Source organism: Capra hircus, chromosome 29 (genome assembly GCF_001704415.2).
Source record: "Capra hircus breed San Clemente chromosome 29, ASM170441v1, whole genome shotgun sequence".
Lineage (NCBI taxonomy): Eukaryota > Metazoa > Chordata > Mammalia > Artiodactyla > Bovidae > Capra > Capra hircus.
Genome location: NC_030836.1, coordinates 36,414,455 through 36,432,596, shown reverse-complemented (window position 1 = coordinate 36,432,596; position 18,142 = coordinate 36,414,455). Strand labels below are relative to the sequence as shown.

At 55.5% G+C, this 18,142-nt stretch overlaps 2 protein-coding genes across 3 annotated transcripts; one reads left to right on the top strand and one right to left on the bottom strand.

Annotated features, from left to right (window-relative positions):
• Positions 3,436–7,240, top strand: PTGDR2 (prostaglandin D2 receptor 2). Of its 2 annotated transcripts, none has more exons than XM_018043475.1 (2): positions 3,436–3,530; positions 5,901–7,240. In XM_018043475.1, exons 1-2 carry the CDS (start codon positions 3,524–3,526, stop codon positions 7,127–7,129), a joined length of 1,236 nt encoding a protein of 411 aa, XP_017898964.1. In that variant the 5' UTR covers positions 3,436–3,523; the 3' UTR covers positions 7,130–7,240. The 2 variants fall into 2 exon arrangements, with proteins under 2 accessions (XP_017898964.1, XP_017898965.1); XM_018043476.1 differs by lacking the exon at positions 3,436–3,530 and adding an exon at positions 4,607–4,796.
• Positions 8,493–16,992, bottom strand: CCDC86 (coiled-coil domain containing 86). Its single transcript, XM_005699654.3, has 4 exons — positions 16,135–16,992; positions 11,381–11,510; positions 9,567–9,641; positions 8,493–9,388 (listed from the first exon to the last, which is right to left on the bottom strand). Exons 1-4 carry the CDS (start codon positions 16,872–16,874, stop codon positions 9,269–9,271), a joined length of 1,065 nt encoding a protein of 354 aa, XP_005699711.2. The 5' UTR covers positions 16,875–16,992; the 3' UTR covers positions 8,493–9,268.

Genomic DNA, 18,142 nt, shown 5'->3' with positions numbered 1-18,142 from the left:
TCCAGCTTGTCTCCTCCAGGGTGGTACATGTGTTTCCTGTGGAGACGGACCTGACTTTGGCTCTATCTGGCTCTGACGTCAGGTTGTAAGCCATGGAGAAGGTTGTGCTTCAGTGACTAGGGTCTGCAGTCTGGAGGTGGCTGCATCTGTCTCTAGGTCCTGGGGTGGGGGGTGTCAGTGGACAGCCCCCTCCCTCCCAGTGCTACCAGGACCCTGCTGCTCCCGGCTCTGAGGGCACCAGATCCAAGGACCCTGAGCTCTCCACCCTAGCAGAGCCAGCAGTGTCAGCATCTCCCGGGGAACCTGACATGAAGGAAACACCCAGGCAGCCCCCACAGACATGCTAGATCCGACACTCTGGGAGGACCCAGCAATCTGGGCTTCAGAAGCCCCCCAGGAGGTTCTGACGCACATTGAACATGTGGTGGGCTGGTGTATCTGCCAAGTGAAGTGAAAGTCACTCAGTCGTGTCTGACTCTTTGAGATCCCATGGACTATACAGTCCATGGAATTCTCCAGGCCACAATATTGGAGTGGGTAGCCTTTCCCTTCTCCAGGGCATCTTCCCAACCCAGGGATCGAACCCACATCTCCCACATTCGGATTCTTTACCTGAGCCACAAGGGAAGCCCAAGAATACTGGAGTGGGTAGCCTCTCCCTTCTCCAGGGGATCTTCCCAACCTAGGAGTTGAACCAGGATCTCCTGCATTGCAGGAGGATTCTTCACCAGCTGAAAGCCCTGGTCATGTCACTCGCCTCTGGACTCTGGGCTCCACGAGGGCCCCCCTGCCAGTCTGGGTGTCCCCCTGCCTGCAGCAGTGGCCTGGCACTGTGGCGGCCTCCACAGGGTTTTCTGCTTGTATCTTCTCCCGGGAGTGCCTGTCCTCTGCTCTCAGCCAGGAAGCCCCCTCTCTGAGCCCCCACCGTTTGTGAGACTCCTCGTCAGTGCCTGGTGCTGAAACCCAGCGCTCGAGACTCCTGAAATCTGGAGAGGAGGCACGTTCTCCCCATGCTCCCTGCCCCAACTCCATCCTGCCCAGGCAACCTCCATGTGGAGCCTGTGGGACTCACGCGGGAGGCCGGTTTCCACCGTGGGAGCGCAGCCGCTGGCCCCTCAGGAACAAATAGCCCTGCCTCCTTGTTTAGAAAATGCCTCAGGGCCCTGCTCATCTGGAGCACTGTCTTGGTTGTTTTAGTAACTTTTCATAAAATGTCCATCCCCGGATGGTTGGGAGACGAGTCACCACAGTGACTGTGGAGTTGGCAACGAGGGTTAGGGGAGGGAGGGTCAGAGTAGTGGGGGTTCCGGTCTGGAAAAGGCTTCAACTGGAGAGATGGGGGAAGGATCAGAGAAGCGAGGGTTTCAGGTGAGAAGCACCTTGGCAGGGCCGCCAGGAGAGGTTGTACAGGGTGTTCACTGCACAAGGGTATGTGCTGGTCGAGGGGGTGAGGGAGGGCTGAGAGCCAGGAGGAAGGCAGAGCCCTGTCCCAAGCTTGATGCCCTGGAGCTAAGATGTGCCTTTAGGAGGAAAGGGGGGATTCTTTTGTGTGTGTGCCTCATGGCATGTAGCAGAGAAGGCAATGGCACCCCACTCCAGTACTCTTGCCTGGAAAATCCCATGGACAGAGGAGCCTGGTAGGCGGCAGTCCATGGGGTCTCGAAGAGTCGGACACGACTGAACGACTTCACTTTCACTTTTCACTTCCCTGCATTGGAGAAGGAAATGGCAACCCACTCCAGGGTTCTTGCCTGGAGAATCCCAGGGACAGGGGAGCCTGGTGGGCTGCCGTCTATGGGGTCGCACAGAGTCTGACACGACTGAAGCGACTCAGCAGCTGCACGGCATGGTATGTAGGATTTCAGTTTCCTGACCAGGGATCGAACCCAGGACCCCTGCACCGCAAGCATGCAGTCCTAACCATTGTATCGCCAGGGAAGCTCCAAGGTGGAATTCTTTCTAAGCCCAAAGAGCAGTTTGTGCACCACTTTGGGGTAGGAGCTGCGCAGAAGGAGCATCTTTTAAAAAATTCCTGTTTTACTGCTGTGACGTTACTTGCCCAAGGTCACTGGCCGTACTCCGCTGCCTGCGTGGCCTTAGAGGATGTCCGTGCTCAGCAGGTCGGGTGGTGGTGGGATGAGGATGAAGGTACTTTCCCCAAAGTGGAATGGAAGCACCCGCCAAGGGCTGTAGGCACTTGTGTTCAGAGGACAGGGCTCCTCTGTCACTAAGCGGAGAGGGGACATTGCCCTAGTGCTAGTCATTTGTTTAATCAAGGCTCTTACCAATCTCCATCTTGGACGAGAGTGAGCAAGCTTCCCCATCACATTCCTCACTCAGGAACTGCAGTCTGCCAGCAAATTTATCAAGTGCCAGGCCCTACATTAAGCCTGTACCAAAAATGGAAGTGTTTTAGAGTCAGTCCTGTAGTGGGGGGTGGGTTTCCGAGTTCTTAATGTGTTTTGGGTATTTCCTGGGTGCTAGATGCTGAGGTTGGAGGAAGAGTCCTGACCTCAGGAAGCTTGGTTAGCAAAAGGAGATCAATCATTTCATCCATAGGGTCCGAGCCCAGACCTTTTTATTATTATTTTGGCCTCCCCCGCATGGCTTGTGGGGTTTTTAGTTTCCTGACCAGGGATTAAATCTGGGCCCTTGGCAGTGAGAACTGGACCAGTAGGGAATTCCCAGTCCATTTGAAATAAAAGCTGTATTGCCCTTGCCCAACAGTCTATACCCATTTTTCTCCCAGAGGGAAGAAACCTGATTTTTATGAGCACCTACTGTGTGCTGGGTCCGTTGTGAATGAGGGCACCTGGTCAGCCTTGGAGGTGACACTGTCGCTCTTGGTCACAGATGGCCAAGCAGGGGCAGGAAGGGGAAGTGGCTTACCTCCCGGCTAGGACTGTGGGCAGCCTGGACAGCCAGACCCGTGCTCTTACCACAGCCCCACCCTGCCTTCCTGGCCATAGAGCCCTCAGGGCCATTGCACAGACCACCCCTACCCCAGGCCCCTGTGCTGCCTGCGCACATGGCAGGAGCCACATGAGTTTCTATCCTGAGGGTGATGGGGTCAGGGGACCCCACCAGGGAGGGCAGTCCAGGATAGGACAGATGGACAGGACACCCTTCTCCTCAAGCACTTCTCCTAAACACCTGCCACTCTCAAAATGAACATGGGCTCACACTTTCTGCCCTACACCTATTTTTTCCATGTGCACTTACACTTGACCCTGGGCTTTTGCAAAATCGCCTTTGTAAAGAGAGACAGGATGAGCTGGGCTGCTGGCAGTTACATCCAGTCCCCATCAGTGGAGATGGATGTTACTTGAACACCAGTGTAATAGCTCACTCTCTAGCTGTCCCCGCCTCCCCCCGCACCCCTCCCCTAAATATACACGCACTGACTCTGGGGCTAACAGCTATTTCCTCCCTCAGCCTCCCTCCCCTCTCTCTGCCTGCCCGCTGCCTCCTGTCTGCCTCGAGGAGCTGACTGCCACTGGGGCTGGAATCCTGTGTGCTCTCTATGCCAGGTAAGGAGACGGTGGCCCTGGGGCTGGGCAGCTTCAGTGCCTTCTCTGGACCCAGGAGAGAGGGCATAGTTTTATCAGGGGAGAGGATTGTTACCAGCTAGGATGGTAGAGAGTAGGGTTTACCGAAGACTGGAGGGGACTTACTGCTCTGAGGAGGAAAGGGCCACAGTTCCTTAGGTAATTACTAGACAGCAGTCACAGTGATAGACCATTAAAGCTCTTTTTCAAGACTCAGGAGTCATCTGGGTGGAAGGGTTCCAAGAGTGGGTCCTACGGTAATGGACCCCAAATTCACCCAGCCAGGAAGTCAAGGAGCTGGGATTTAAAGCCAGGTCTCTGACACCAAAAACCTAGTGTTCTCTGCCCCCAGCCCTCTGTCAAAACAGGACCCTTGCTGCTGGGCTTCCTGAGAATCCTGGGAGGCTGGGGGCCAGACTCTTGTCAGCCAGAAGGTCCATTCTGGCTCAGACCCCAGGGCACAGCAGGACATGCTTTCGCAGCATCCTCGGGGGACTTAGATGGGGCTAAAGGGAACGTTTCAGCACAGGGAGGGGCTGGCATGTGTGTGTTTGCTGAGAGTGGAGTTCCTGCAGCCCCCCTTCCCCAGCAGCTGAGGGACACTGGGTAAGATCTTGCGCTCCTCTGAACCTCTGTTTCCTCTTCTGAAAAATGGGGTCTCACAGGGTCAGTGAGTGTAATTGCTCTGCAGACTCTAGAACTTGGGAAATTCTAGCGTTCTAGGGAGCACACGGGGACAACAGCTCCCCTCTTCCATACCTGCAGGTCCCCAGCTCCAAGTGCCTCACCTGTCAAGGAAATTCTAGTTTGATATCCTGGGCCCTCATCCTATGAAGGACCGTGGTCCCCAAAGAAGGGTGTGGATTTTCTCATCCTGGCCAGAAGTGTCTCCTGTGGAAAGATGGATAGTGAAGACCACTCCCCCTGACCCTGCCTTGCTTTTCCTTCTTTCCCTCCATCACCTCATGCTTAGAGCTCAGAGGCAGAGGAAAGAGAACAGATTGAGTGCTAAACTCTTGTTTTTCCACCTGCTTGTGTTATTCAGGAAATTTTGGGCAAGTGATGGAAACACTTGAGTCTCAGTTTCCTCATCTGCAAAATGGGGTGGAGAGAAGTACCAGCCCCTTTCTTCTAGAGCCGTGAGCAGGAGAACACCTACATAAAGGACCTACCATGGCTCCTAGCATGTTGTGGGGGCCCAGGACGATCCAAGTTCCCGCCCCCTGTTACCCTGCTGACTTCCTGCAGGTAGCCTCCCACCCCAACCTCTCTGCCCTCACTGATCTCCACTGGCTCCACTTTGGGTGGTCCTGGATTCTTGATGAGGCTGTGGGTCTGCACTTCGGGGATGTCTGCACATCTGGCCAGAGGCTGGCTTCTCCAGCACTTACCTAAGTAGTTGATCAATAAAGAGCTGTTGAATGAGTGTGTGAGTGAGTGAATAAATGAATGAATCAGGCTGGGTTTCCTGGAACTGGCAGAGTGCCTGTGGCCGCCCCTGGGCAGAGGAGAGGTCTTTTGGCCCTACTGGGCCTCCAGAGCCCAAATCTGGTAGTTCCTCCTGCCCAGCTCTCTCCCTGCTCTTATCTTATTTCCTCTTCAACTATCAAGGCGGGGGGCCGGGGCGGGGGGCCAGGGCGGGGCGGGGGGGGGGTGCTTCCACTGTTTGCAGCCACACACCCAACCAGCCACCACTGTAGGAGTGAAGGGCTGCGGGAAGATCGGCAGGGAGGCAAGGTCTGGGGGGTGCTGGGGGTGGGTGGAGGGAAGGCACCCCTTAAAGGCACAGACTCCTTCCCTTCCCGTCCCCCAGCCCAGCTGAATCCTCCTGCCCTTTAGGGGAGCCTAACTCACGCCCCAGTGCTCTAGGGATTGGGAAAAGGGAGTCCCGCCTGGCCTGACCTTGGTACCTATTTCTCCAATTGATCTTAGGCTATCTACTTAATCATGCCATTGATATAGTGCTTACTTTGTGCTTACTCTTGTTTGAAATGCCTATAATGGTTGCTGTAGTTTAGTCGCTAAGTCGTGTCCAACTCTTTTGCAACCCCATAGACCAACCAGGCTCCTCTGTGCATGGGATTTCCCAGGCAAGAATACTGAAGTGGGTTGCCATTTCCTTCTCCAGGGAATCTTCCCACCCCAGGGATTGAAACCATGTCTCCCAATGGTAGGTGGGTTCTTTACCACTGAGCCACCAGGGCAGCCCCTGAAATGCTTGTATATTTATTAATTCATTTAATTCTCCCAACAACCCTATAACCTAGACACAGTCCCCTATCCTGGCCAGGGTCCCCCGTTGCCCAGAACTGTCCCCCTCCCCCCCACAGCGCCTCTTCCTCTCTGCTGCAGAGCCCATCATGTTGGCCAATGTCACGACGAAGCCGCTCTGTCCCCTCCTGGAGCAGATGAGCCACCTCCAAAGCCACAGCAATTCCAGCATCCGCTACATGGACCATGCGTCGGTGCTGCTGCACGGGCTGGCCTCGCTGCTGGGCCTGGTGGAGAACGGACTCATTCTCTTCGTGGTGGGGTGCCGCATGCGACAGACCGTCGTCACCACCTGGGTGCTGCACCTGGCCCTGTCCGACCTGCTGGCTACCGCCTCCCTGCCCTTCTTCACCTACTTCCTGGCTGTGGGCCACTCCTGGAAGCTGGGCACCACCTTCTGCAAGCTACACTCCTCCATCTTCTTCCTCAACATGTTTGCCAGTGGCTTCCTGCTCAGCGCCATCAGCCTGGACCGCTGCCTGCAGGTGGTACGGCCCGTGTGGGCGCAGAACCACCGCACGGTGGCTGCGGCCCACAAGGTCTGCCTGGCACTCTGGGTCCTGGCCGTAATCAACACCGTGCCCTACTTCGTGTTCCGGGACACCATCCCGCGGCTGGACGGGCGCATCATGTGCTACTACAACGTGCTGCTTCTGAGCCCTGGGCCGGACCGCAACGCCACGTGCGACTCGCGCCAGACGGCCCTGGCCGTCAGCAAGTTCCTGCTGGCCTTCGCCGTGCCGCTGGCCATCATCGCCTCGAGCCACTTGGCTGTGAGCGCGCAGTTGCGCCACCGCGGCCGCCGGCGGTCCAGCCGCTTCGTGCGCTTGGTGGCGGCCGTGGTGGCGGCCTTTGCGCTCTGCTGGGGCCCCTACCACGTGTTCAGCGTGATGGAGGCGCGGGCGCATGCGAACCCGTCGCTGCGGCCGCTCGTGTGGCGCGGGCTGCCCTTCGTCACCAGCCTGGCCTTCATCAACAGCGTGATCAACCCGCTGCTCTACGTGTTCACCTGCCCCGACGTGCTGCGCAAGCTGCGGCGCTCGCTGCGGAGCGTGCTGGAGAGCGTGCTGGTGGACGACAGCGACCTGACCGCCGGGAGCAGTAATCGCCGGCGCCGCCGCGCCTCCTCCACCAACGCCTCGGCTTCCTCCATCTCCGATAGCAGCGGCCACCTCCTGCCTGCACTCTGGCCCGCGCGCCTGCTCGACTGGCTGCGGGGCGACCGCGCGGCTCCCCCGCAGAGGGACCGCACCCTGTCTCAGGACGAGCGGGGCCCCCTGAACCGGGCGCTGAGCACCACCTCGGGGTAGGAGGCGCGGACCCGAATCGCCCGGCTCAGAACCATTCCATTCTCCCCGGGGAGGCAGGGGCTGGGAACGATCGCGCGTAGTAGCTTCCCCAGGGCCAGGATGTCCAAATGTAGATATGTCTAAGGGAGGCTAAGGAATCTATCTGCATGTTAAAGCCCCCCGTGTGACTCAGTGAATTCTTTTCAGAAAAGAAGTGAGTTAAAGCAGTGCTTCTCAAACATTATTGCGCGGGAGTTATCCAGGGATTCTGTCCGATTGAGCTGGCCGGGCCAAGGGCGCCGCGGGGCTGGGGAGGGGGGCGGGACTGAAATTCCTTGTTTCCAAGTTCCCAAGAGTAATGCGAGGCTAAAACCCTAAGACGTCTCAAGCTAGGGTAGTGGATACACAGGACGCATCTCCCTGGAGCTATTTTAGCAGGTGATGGGTGAGGTCGAGTTTTACATTAAACCAGTCATGTAGTTTTGGAGTAGAAAGTGAGAGGAAAGTTTTGGGAAGCGCTGTTCGGGGCTAACCTTTTCACTGTGGTCGTTTAGGTGTCACTTACTGACCTATATAGGCTTTATCTCAGTCTGGGGAAGAGGGTCAAGTTCTATTAGCCCCACTTTTTATTGATACCATGTACAAACTGCAGTGGAGGACAGTTAAATACCCTGCCCAACATAGAGGATCTGCATACTAACCACTGGCATTTACCTGTTCGATTACTATTAGTATGTGAAAGAGGCCCCCTACCCCCCACCCCAAACCCAAGGTCCTTAAGATAGTAAGCTGCATGGGAGCCTCCATCTGTCTGCCCCAGCACTGCCCAAAATGGCAAAGCAAGGGGTGCTATGGTCAAATGTTTGGGAAATCTGGCCTAGTTAAAGTACAGTGAGTATCCGTACTGAGGTCTATAGTGTTTGAATGTGCCTGGCAACCTCCAAGACCACAGCCCTTTTTCTGAGCTCACCTGATGTGCCGGCCTTCAGTTCCGTGGGATGCCCTCTGGGGAATGCTGGTAACCCCCAGATCTGTGCGTCCCTCTCCTCCTGACCTCACAGGGGCTGCAGCTCTGACCCTCACTTGGCAGGTGCGAGGGATAACTTACCGCAGCACCTCCACTATCCTGTCTGTTTGGCTCAGCATCCCAGGCCTGGTGCATTTGGTGCAGTACACGTCTGGTTGATGGAATACCCATGGAAGAGCCGGGTCAGAAATTTCTGGGACATGGTTCAGGGCTCCCAGTGTTTATTCATTTATTCCCATACTAGGCAAACGAACAGTTGATGGACAGCTGCCTGAACAGACATCCCATCCTGATGCCTCACCCATGTTCCCTCAGCCCTGCTCCCTTGCTTCACTCAGCACTTGGCGCCATCTGACACACGATACACTTTAGTTGTTTATTATGTTTTATCCATCAGAATGAAAGCTCCTTGAGGACAGGGACTTTTGTCTATATTCCCTGCCACCTAGAATTGTGCTGGTACCCAGCAGGCGTTCAATAAAGATTTTTTGCTGGAGACTGGATGGCATCAATTAATCAGATTTCTGGGGGCTTCTGCAGAGTCTGGGACAGGAAAGGGGGAGATAGAGAGACACTGCCCCCCCTGAAAAACACCTTCCCCACCCCATTTTAACTTTAAGTGTTGCAAAGTGTGGTAGAGTTCGATTTAGTCTGCTGGGTGACAGGGTCAGTGGGCTGCAGAGGGATCCAAAACAACCTTTGGAAAGGTTCAGGGAGGAGCTAGATTCCTGACTTCCGGTCTCCTGGCCTGGGTTGGACCCAAGACCCTGAGACAGAGCCCACACATTTTGGGAAGTCACCTCCAGTCTTCAGCTCCCTGAGGAAGTAGAAATTACTCTTCTCAGTTTGAAGGCACTTGGAAAGAAGAGGGCAGTGGTCGGAAGTGGGGGAGGAGAGGGCTGATCCTTTTCTGTCTTCCAGTCTCTGTTCTAGGATGAAGGTTCCAGGCTCTGTCCACTCCACAGAGACTTGCCCGATGGCCCTTGAAGGCTCAGAGCCCCGGCTCGGGTGGAGCCCCTGTTTGGGGGCCACAGAGCCAGAGAGCTGGGTCAACAGAGGCATGTGGCCAGTGGCCCGGGGGCTGCCGTGTGTGACACGGTGGTTGGCCACCAAAGACCTCGGCCGTCCTGAGCTCAGACCTTGGTGGCCGGCCGCTGTGGTGGCTGCTTCTGCAGCTGGGCCAGCGTGTCCCGCTTCTCGATGGATCGCAGCTGCTTCTTCTTCGCCCGCTTGAGCTTGGCGGGGTTTCGGATCTGGGGATGGTTGAGGGGAGGGCATCAGTGTGGCCAGGCTTTCCACCTCATTCCCCAAGGAAAGGGAGGTCACCGCGGGGGCCTGGGATTGTGGCATAAGCGGGGGGCCATGAGGAAGCGGCGCCAGGGTGTCTGGAACCCGATATCCAGCCTATCCCCCAGACAGGGTGACACTCACCACTTGGACGATCTCCGCCTTCCGCTCGTTCTCTAGGCGGCGTCTCAGGTTCTCAGCACGGCGTTCCTTCTTCTCCTGGACACAAAGGGGAAGGAAATACGTATGGGTCTGGGTGCTGAGGCGGCCCCGGTCTCCCAGGCAGTGAGAGCTGAGAGAATTCCCAGGGAGGAGGGCCAAAGGGCCATTTATCCCAGCTCCCGGTTGCTCCTGGTGCTGTGGGGGTGGAGAGCCAGCGAGGAAACTATCCCTGTGCCTGTGGGACCACCACCCAGAGGCCTGCTGTAGCAGGAAGTTCCTGACTCTGCCTGAGAAGGTGGGCACCCGATCAGGCGTAAGACATGGGTAGTACCCCACCTGGAAACTCAGGCTCACGTGGACAGTGGTTCTTTGCACCATGCCCCTCATCAACTGCCGCCCGGGGAGAAAGGATCACTGTTCTTCCCGTCATTTCCATCCTCAGTGTCCCCCTCCTTAAAGTCCACGAGCCCCCAGAATGCAAGGGCAAGGGTGAGGCTGGCTTCCCAAGGGTCTCCCCAGTGCAGGGCTAGGAAGGGTGAAGGCTACAGAGAAGAGACCTCAGAGCGATCTGGGTCAGTCTGAATCCTGACGCTGCTACTTCCTAAATGGGTGACTTTGGCCAAGTGTTTTAAGCTCTGGGCCTCTACCACCTATCTTTAAAGTGAAGATGTGATTACATGAGATTGCTTTGCGGACTAAATGAACGAATACATTCACAGGGCCTGGATCTGTACCGGCCCACGGGGGACACTCAGAAGGTGAATCTAGGTGGAGTCTTCCTCCGGAATGGCTACGCTGACTACTGTCCCTGGTGGGCCCGGGGCAGGGATGGCAGCCTCGAGGCTGTGTGTAGTCAGGGGCCTCTTTAGGCTTTGGCAACTCAAGGTAGAAGGGGTAGCCTGGGCCCGTGGGGAGAAAGGAGAAGTGACACTTGAGCTCCCCAGAGCCTGGGGAAGGTCCGGGCTGGGGGCTGGGCAGGGGCACCCCTGAAGAGGATGGCGACAAGAAGGTTCTGTCTTGCCCAAGAGGGAGCCAGGGCTGCACAGGAAGTGAGATAAGGCCCCAGAACATGGCGGCAGCCACACCATCTGCAAGGTCTCTGCCATAGGAGCTGAGCTGGGGTGACTCAAGATGGGGGACAGATGACTGAGTGACTGGCCCACCTCTTCCCTTGAGGGTGGGCAGGGACCACAAGCTGGGGGTGAGGTGTCCGACTCTTTGGGGGCCCCTGGGACCCCCAGGTGAGTAAGGTCCCACTGATCTCTCTGCTCCTGGTGAACCAACACCAGCACCTCCCTCTCTCTGGATGCTGCCTGCTGGTGCTTCCTGGAGACTAAAGAGGTTGGGCATGAACCTCTAAGGGACATTTGTGGCCTTGGGTTGAGTGTCAGGGAGGACTGGAGGATTCTGCAGGCAGCCCTCTCTGCTGTATGGGAGCTGTGTCTCAGAGGACACTGGCAACAACACCCAGGATAAAGCCGCCAATTCGTCAGCTCTTCCCATCAGAGCAGGTCCAGGGCAGGGACCCCTGAGCCCATCTCACTGAATGCTCTGATCACCAGTGAGGAACCAGGGGTCTTCATCCTCGGCCTCCTCCCATCCCTGGGGCTCACATAAGCCTCCTGGCTAAATGTGATGTTCCACTGGGCTTCCCTACCCTGGGGTCCTGGACTGCGCTTCTGCTTCTGGCCCAGCTCCCTGTCTTCCCAAGGTCTCTGGGTTAGAGGACAGCTCTTCTCCCCAGTTGCCTGTAACGGCCAACACCCGCTCAGCCCCCCGCCCGGCCCACCCCTCACCTGCCGGCGCCGCTCCTTCTCCTCCTCCAGGTGCCGGGCGAAGTCCTTGGCCAGCTTCCTCTCCTGCCGGTCCTTCATCTTCCGCTGCCAGGATGTGCGCAGGGGCTTGTCCTGAACCATCTGGGAAAACCTGGATGGGGGGAGCGGGTGTTCAAGGAGCCAGTGCGATGCCTGCTTTTCTCCCTCCTCTCGGCTCTGGGCCTTCTTCCCCAGAACGCAGTCAGAATCACCTCCCCACCTGCCAGCTTCCCAGGCAGCTGACTGTCCAGGCCTGGGGCAGGAAAGGGCTCCCAATCACACCCAAGGCCATTTCTGAAGCCCTGGTTATGTGCCTAAGGCGGGTACTCTCATTCTCTCTACTTTACAGAGGTGCTGACCAAGGCTCAGAGAGGCTAAATAATTGCTCTGGGTCATCCTGCTTCTGAGGAGCAGTCTGTGATTAAAGGTCCAGGCCAAATGGCCTCTGCTACCAAGCTCCACTGCTCTGCCCAAGTGCAGGGGGCCTGGGTGTGGACGCCTCTGGAGCAGGGTTCACTCTCTACTGGGGTGCCCGTTTCATCTCAGAACATGTGAATGGTCACGGTCCCCTGCAGTGATTCAGAGTCTCTCTTCCCAGCAGGGGCAATGTGAACACGGAGTGGGAGCTAGGCAACATCAGGGAAGTCTGGATATTCTAGAGTGACAGTGACAAGGTCACAGGAGGAGCGAGATCACCTCTGTAAGAACACCACCAGGATCTAGGGGTTGGATGACCTATGTAGGATACACTGTAAAATCTTCCAGGAAAAAGGAAAAACACTTTGAGGAGCAAGAAGGAATGAGGAGCAAGACCAGGCAAATGCTGAGGGCTGCCTTGCCTGGTGATGTGGGCCTGGGGGTTTCTGCAACCACGCCCCTCCCTTTCCTTTTTTCCTGAACGATTTGAAACCTTGGGTGCGGGTGTCCCACAGGCCTTCTTTCCTTCTCAACAGATCCTTTCGTAGTGGCCTTTCCACCTCCCTCAATAATTTCTTGACTTTCCAGAGCTCCTGTTTATCCACATCCACTGTATCACAGCCCACATGGTCACAGTAAGCAGAGCTCTGAAGGCTGCAGTGGGCACCGTGCAGAGGCCCCACTCCCACCCCCCCGGGGAAGGCTCAATACTGCTCTTCCAGTTCGTCTCTCCCCCTGCCTGCTCCCTAGGAGTCTGGCACATACAGCCTGGACCCTGACCCCAGGCCTGTCCATCCTCAGCCTGCTTCCCCCCTCCCCAGTTCTGCCTGCCCCACCCCAGCCCACCCCCGACTGCTCCCTGTCGCCCTCCCCAAGGGCCTGCTGCATGGACCCCCTCCCTGCCCTTACATCCAGGCATCTCAGACTGGGGCACGAGGCCCCAAAAGGGACAAGACAGAGGGGAGCTGGACACACAGAGCCTCAGGTAGGACTTGTGCTGAATCCCCCCTGGGGCAGCGGTGGAGACGCCCTTTATCTACACTGGCCAATCAGGGAGCGTCGAGTCAAATGCTGAGCATTTGAAAGGTGGCTGATGACCAGGAAACTGAATTTTGAACTTGAATTGTAAGCTATTTAAATTTAAACAGCCATAGGTGACTGATGGATAAGACACTGAGGCAGTGCAGTCTCAGAGCATTGCGTTTACCTGAAGATTGAAGGAAGCCAGGTGTGGATCCACCACTTACTACCTGTGTGACAGTCAGCCAGGGAGCCTCTGAGTCTGTGTTACCTGGAGATGAGGGCCATTGCCATTGCAAAGGGTGGTGGGAGGGTTAGTGGCTCTCAGCCCGAGAAGCACTTAGCCCAGTGCTTTGCACACAGTAGGTGCCCACTGAATCCACCCTTTAGAGATGGGAGCTGGCTCACTCAGGGAAGACTGGGCAGAAGGGGGCATTGGGCCTGGATACGGGAGGTGGGCCTTCCCAGCCTTGGCTGCCTCCCTCAAACCCCCCCCACCCCATCCCCCCACAGCTGTAGTAGGTGCTGGCCTCCGCACCCCACCCCCCACCTTCTGATCTTAGAGCTCACTCACCAACCGCCAGAGCTGCTTCCTCAAAGATTCCAAACACCCATTCCACTGCCCTTCTGGCCCTTATCCACAGGCCTGGTGCAGCTTCTGAAGGTGCTTTAATTCTACCATAGCAGCTTCCTTACTGGTCTCCCTGCTCTCGCCCCAGCCCTCGGAACAGTCTGTCCTCTACAGGCCACACCGGTCCTCCCAGAGGTCAGATTGAATCACTCTTTTGCTCAATACTCCCCATGGCTCCGTTGTGCACTTGGGGTCCCTACAAGGACCCGCATGACCTGGCCCGGTGACCCCTCTGACCACTCTCCTCCTACGGTGCCCCCAATGCCCACTGATGAAGCCTCTGGACTATTTCTCAAACAGGGGAGCACAAGCTTGCCTCTGGACTTCCTGTTCCCCTTGCCTGGATACTCTTTTCGGATATGTTCATTCAAGCCTCTGCTCACATCCCTGGGGCAGTGAAGTTATCTCCGATCACTGTGACAACGGCCCACACTCTCTGCTCTTTTACTTGTTACTGATATACTATGGGTTGGTTACCCGTTTCTCACAACCAGAATGTTTTGTTTACAGCCATGCTTAGCCCCAGACCCTAGCTTGATGCAATGAAAATTGGTTAAATGAATGAACTGCCTTTTGTTTTCATTCATCTACTTGTTCAACTCAGTGTCTAGCATGTGCTGGGCTCTGGGGGAATCCAGCCATTAAAGGTAAATCCCCCCTTTCCTGAAGCCTCTGGTCTAGAGGGGAAGCTGGCAGCCCACAAGAACCACACAACTAAACAAGCATTTGTGCAAGTGGGGGTGTTAACAAAAGAGAAGTATAAGGTACAATGACAACACACAGCTTGAGGACTTGACCCTTGTTGGGTTGGAAAAAGAGGGCTCTTCTCAGGGAGCGATGTTTAAGCTGAGCCCTGAGAGATGAGCAGGGATTGGCCAGGGGGACGGCCTTTCAATAGCAGAACAGTATGTGCAAAGGTCCTGAGCTGGGAGGAAGCATCACCCACAGGGGCACACGGAGGCGAGGTCAGCGGGAGAGATGCTCAGTGATGGTGGAGGAGAGGGAGCAGTCCGGAGCACGTCTCCAGGCAAACAACAGGAAGTCAGGAAGGGTTTCATGCCGTGAGCTGGGACAAAATACCCTGTTTCTCTCACTTCTTGGTATCCTCTGCTGAGCCTGTTCGTGGGTGAGGCAGTCCCCTCTTGCTCAGCGAGCTCATCTCCTCCCTCCACCTCCCAAGTACCAGGCTCCCACACTCAACTTGCTCATCACCCTCTTCCCTCTTCATCTGGTCCTGCCTGGCCATCAGTGGCCTCAGGATCCTCTGGGACCTGCTGGCATCGATGTGGAAGGGCAGTGCCACCACCCACTTCTCCAAGTCCAACAGTCCAAAGTCTCTGATTGGTGACTTGTGGGAAATTACTCCCTGTTTTAGATTCTTCTCCATTTAATGGGGGAGGGGAATAATTCCCACTGCCTTGGGCTTCAGGGGATTCAGCAATATGACATCTGCAAAAGGCCTAGCACACAAAGCATGATATACAGTCAATTCTTAGTACATTTCTGCTTCTTCCTTAAAATCACTGCCTTCCCCGTGGTCCCTCACTGTCACAAGTTCCTGCCTGCCAGGTGGTTTTATTGTTGTTTAGTTGCTAAGTCTTGTCTGACTCTTTGGTGACTCCATGGACTGTAGCCTGCCAGGCTCCTCTGTCCATGGGATTTCCCAGGACCTCTCCTTACTGGCAGCCTAAACACTTCCTTAATCAGCTGAGCCTCTTTGTTCTTTCACTCAACAAGCATTTAACTGAGTACGCACTGCCTGCAGTACAGAAAGACATGACCTCATGCATACCCTTTAGAAGGGATAAGTTAGGGGGTTTGGGATTGACATGTACACACTGCTGTATTTAAAATGGATAGCCCCAAGGACCTACTGTATAGCACAGGGAACTCTGCTCAATACTAAGTCACAACCTAAATGGGGAAAGAATTTGAAAAAGAATGGATACAGGTATATGTATAACTGAATCACTTTGCTGTACACCTGAGACTAACACAACATTGTTAATCAACTATACTCCAATAAAAATCAAAAAAAAAAAAGAAGGTTGCAATCCAGTGCAAGGTGGATCTACAGAGCATAGGTAAAAGGCTTTCATGCAGACTTCGGAGTCAGATCTGTGTTCAGGTCCTGCCTCTACCACTAATTTAGCCTCCCTGAGCCAAGAGGTCCTCACATGTAAAATGAGGATAATCCTAATGCCTGCTGTTTTCAGAGACCTGATGGGTAGATTAAATGCCAAGATGCATGCTGGTCCCTGTTTGAAAGGCCCTTCCCCTGAACAATAGGTACTAGAATGCTTAGTAGCATCCTTTATACTAGGTGCTTATTAACGCCTTTATTAAAAAGGCAAATAACTGTAATGGATGTTGGTCCATGAAGACCTCCCTTGCTGGTATACTTGCTTCTGCCCCATTATTAGAGAAGGCGGAGACAAAGATAAAATTGTGTTGAATGAACACAGACAGGAGAGTGCTATCCAGGGGTCCTTTGAGGACACCCCTGCCTGAGATCTCAGTGCATTTTACCACATTCGGGTTATAATGACATGTTTGTGTGACTTCCCACTGATGTGAGCTCTGTTTAACCCATGGCCTATCTCCAGACTGCACCCAGGCCCCAGCACCACACAAAACCCCAAGGCTGCCCTGTTGTCCCCCACTTCACCTCTTCTTTGAGCGGTCCTTCCACACCCGCCCAGACTTGGGCTTCCCCTTCGGGATTACAGGAACCTCCTCCTTCGGCTTCTTGGACGCTGGGGCCTGGGCCGAAGAACCTTCTCGTTTCTTTGGCGCGGGGCCTTCTCTCGCCGGCTCCCCAGCTGCAGGTGGCTTGCTCGGCTCATGCTGATCCCGTGGGGAGCCGGGTGACCGCGGTGTCAGCTCCGGTACTGGCTTCGAGGGCTCGGGACCCGGTGCTTTCTGACCGGGGAAAGGCTCTAGCGAACCTGAGTCCTGCTGCAACTGATGTTGAGGGCACCCCGGGGTCGGCTCCTCCTTACTCTTGGGCAACTCCGAGTCCGCTTCTCCTTGGTTCTGGGAGAACTTTGATGACTCCTCACTTGGCTTTGTCTGAAGTAGGTGGGATTCAGGACTCGATTCCGGCTGACTTTGGGGAAAATTCAGGTCTGGATCTCGCTGACCTTGGGGGGACCCTGAGTCCAGCTCTGGCTGCTTTCGAGGGGACCCCAAGGCTGGCCCCTTCCGCAGACTAGGTGATCCTGGGCTTGTCTCCGGCTGACGACTGGGAGATCCCAGGCCCGGTGGAGACCTAGGCTCCTCCGTTTCTTCTGGGTTCGACTCGAACTCCACAAGGGCCCGTCTCACCCGCAAAACTGAGGTGGGGTTCTCCGGAGATTCAGGCTTTAGGCCTTCAAGCCGCCGGCTGCGTCTCAGCGGCGTATCCATGGCTCCAGGACCAACTCCGAGCCCACGTGCAGCCTCCGGGACTACCGGCGCCGTCCTATGACGTCAGAAGTCGCCACGTCTGTGCCTGGCAAGAGAGGCTATTGCCGCAGAGGCCATGTTGGTGATGGGCGAAGAGGAGTGGGTGGAGTCCGGGGGGGTGGGGCCTGGGCTCACTAGGCGCATGCGCAAAGCGCATTGGCGCATTTACTTGTGATAGACGAGTCCCAGATTAAGAGCCGCAGTTGCTTTTCCCAAGAACCCGGTCTCCTGGGAAAGAGAATGTGCAGGCGGAAAAAGGAAGAGAGGGACCCATTTTTGGAAGACAAGAGGATTGGGAAAACATTTAGGGAATCTGAAGGCAAGGCTGGATGGAAACTTTACCGCTAACTCAGTCCTGTGCAATTGGACAGGGGTTCTCGATTTTCTCATTTGTACAAAGGTGGATGCTTTTGCACTAGTTTGGTCCTGTCGGGGTACTCCTGACCGCCAGAGTGAGTGGTAGCTGGCGGATCCTGAAAGTGGGAAATTTCTTAAGTCCTGAATTGTGTGTTAAATGTAATTACTTGACTTCCCTGGGTCCAGTGGTTAAGACTCAGAGTTTCCACTGCAGGGGGCACGAGTTCCAGCCCTCATCCCTGAAGGGGAAACTAAGATCCCTCATGCTGAGTTGTGCTGCCCCCCCCCCAAAAAAGTGTAATCCTTGCTTTCTCTTCTCCCATTCTGTGCTCAAGCATAAAATCTGCAGCTCTCTCTTTGCAACATTTTCAGCTTTCCACATAGGTTAAGGGACCAGTGAGAGACGTACCACCTTTGTTTGTCCTGTGGCACCCCCGGGTGCTCAGCCATGCTGCGCATCCTCTCCATTCTAGAAACAGAAGTTGGATCATCTCTGAGCTTTCTTTCAGCCAACATAGTTGTCCCCTCCCCAGCGTGTGAGGCTGCCTCCTTCCCTCCTCTGTGTGAGACCCAGGTGGGGACTTTGAGTTACTCACAGCACTTACCTTTCTTAGGAAGAACATCTTGGAAATTGCCCAACCACATGCCTTCCAGCTCTTTTCCAGTGTATTTTTGGAATTGCCTGGGGATCCCTTCGGGCATCCAGACACCCTGCCCTGCTGTCCCAGCGACTTCTTTTAGGAACCATTAGTATTTAACCTAAGGAGTTATGACAGGCCTGGGAAGTTGTCCAGAGTAGGCCTCTGCCTGCTCAGAGGCCAGGTAGACATCCAAGCGGTTCAGTGCTGGGCACAGCCCGCACCTGCTGAGTC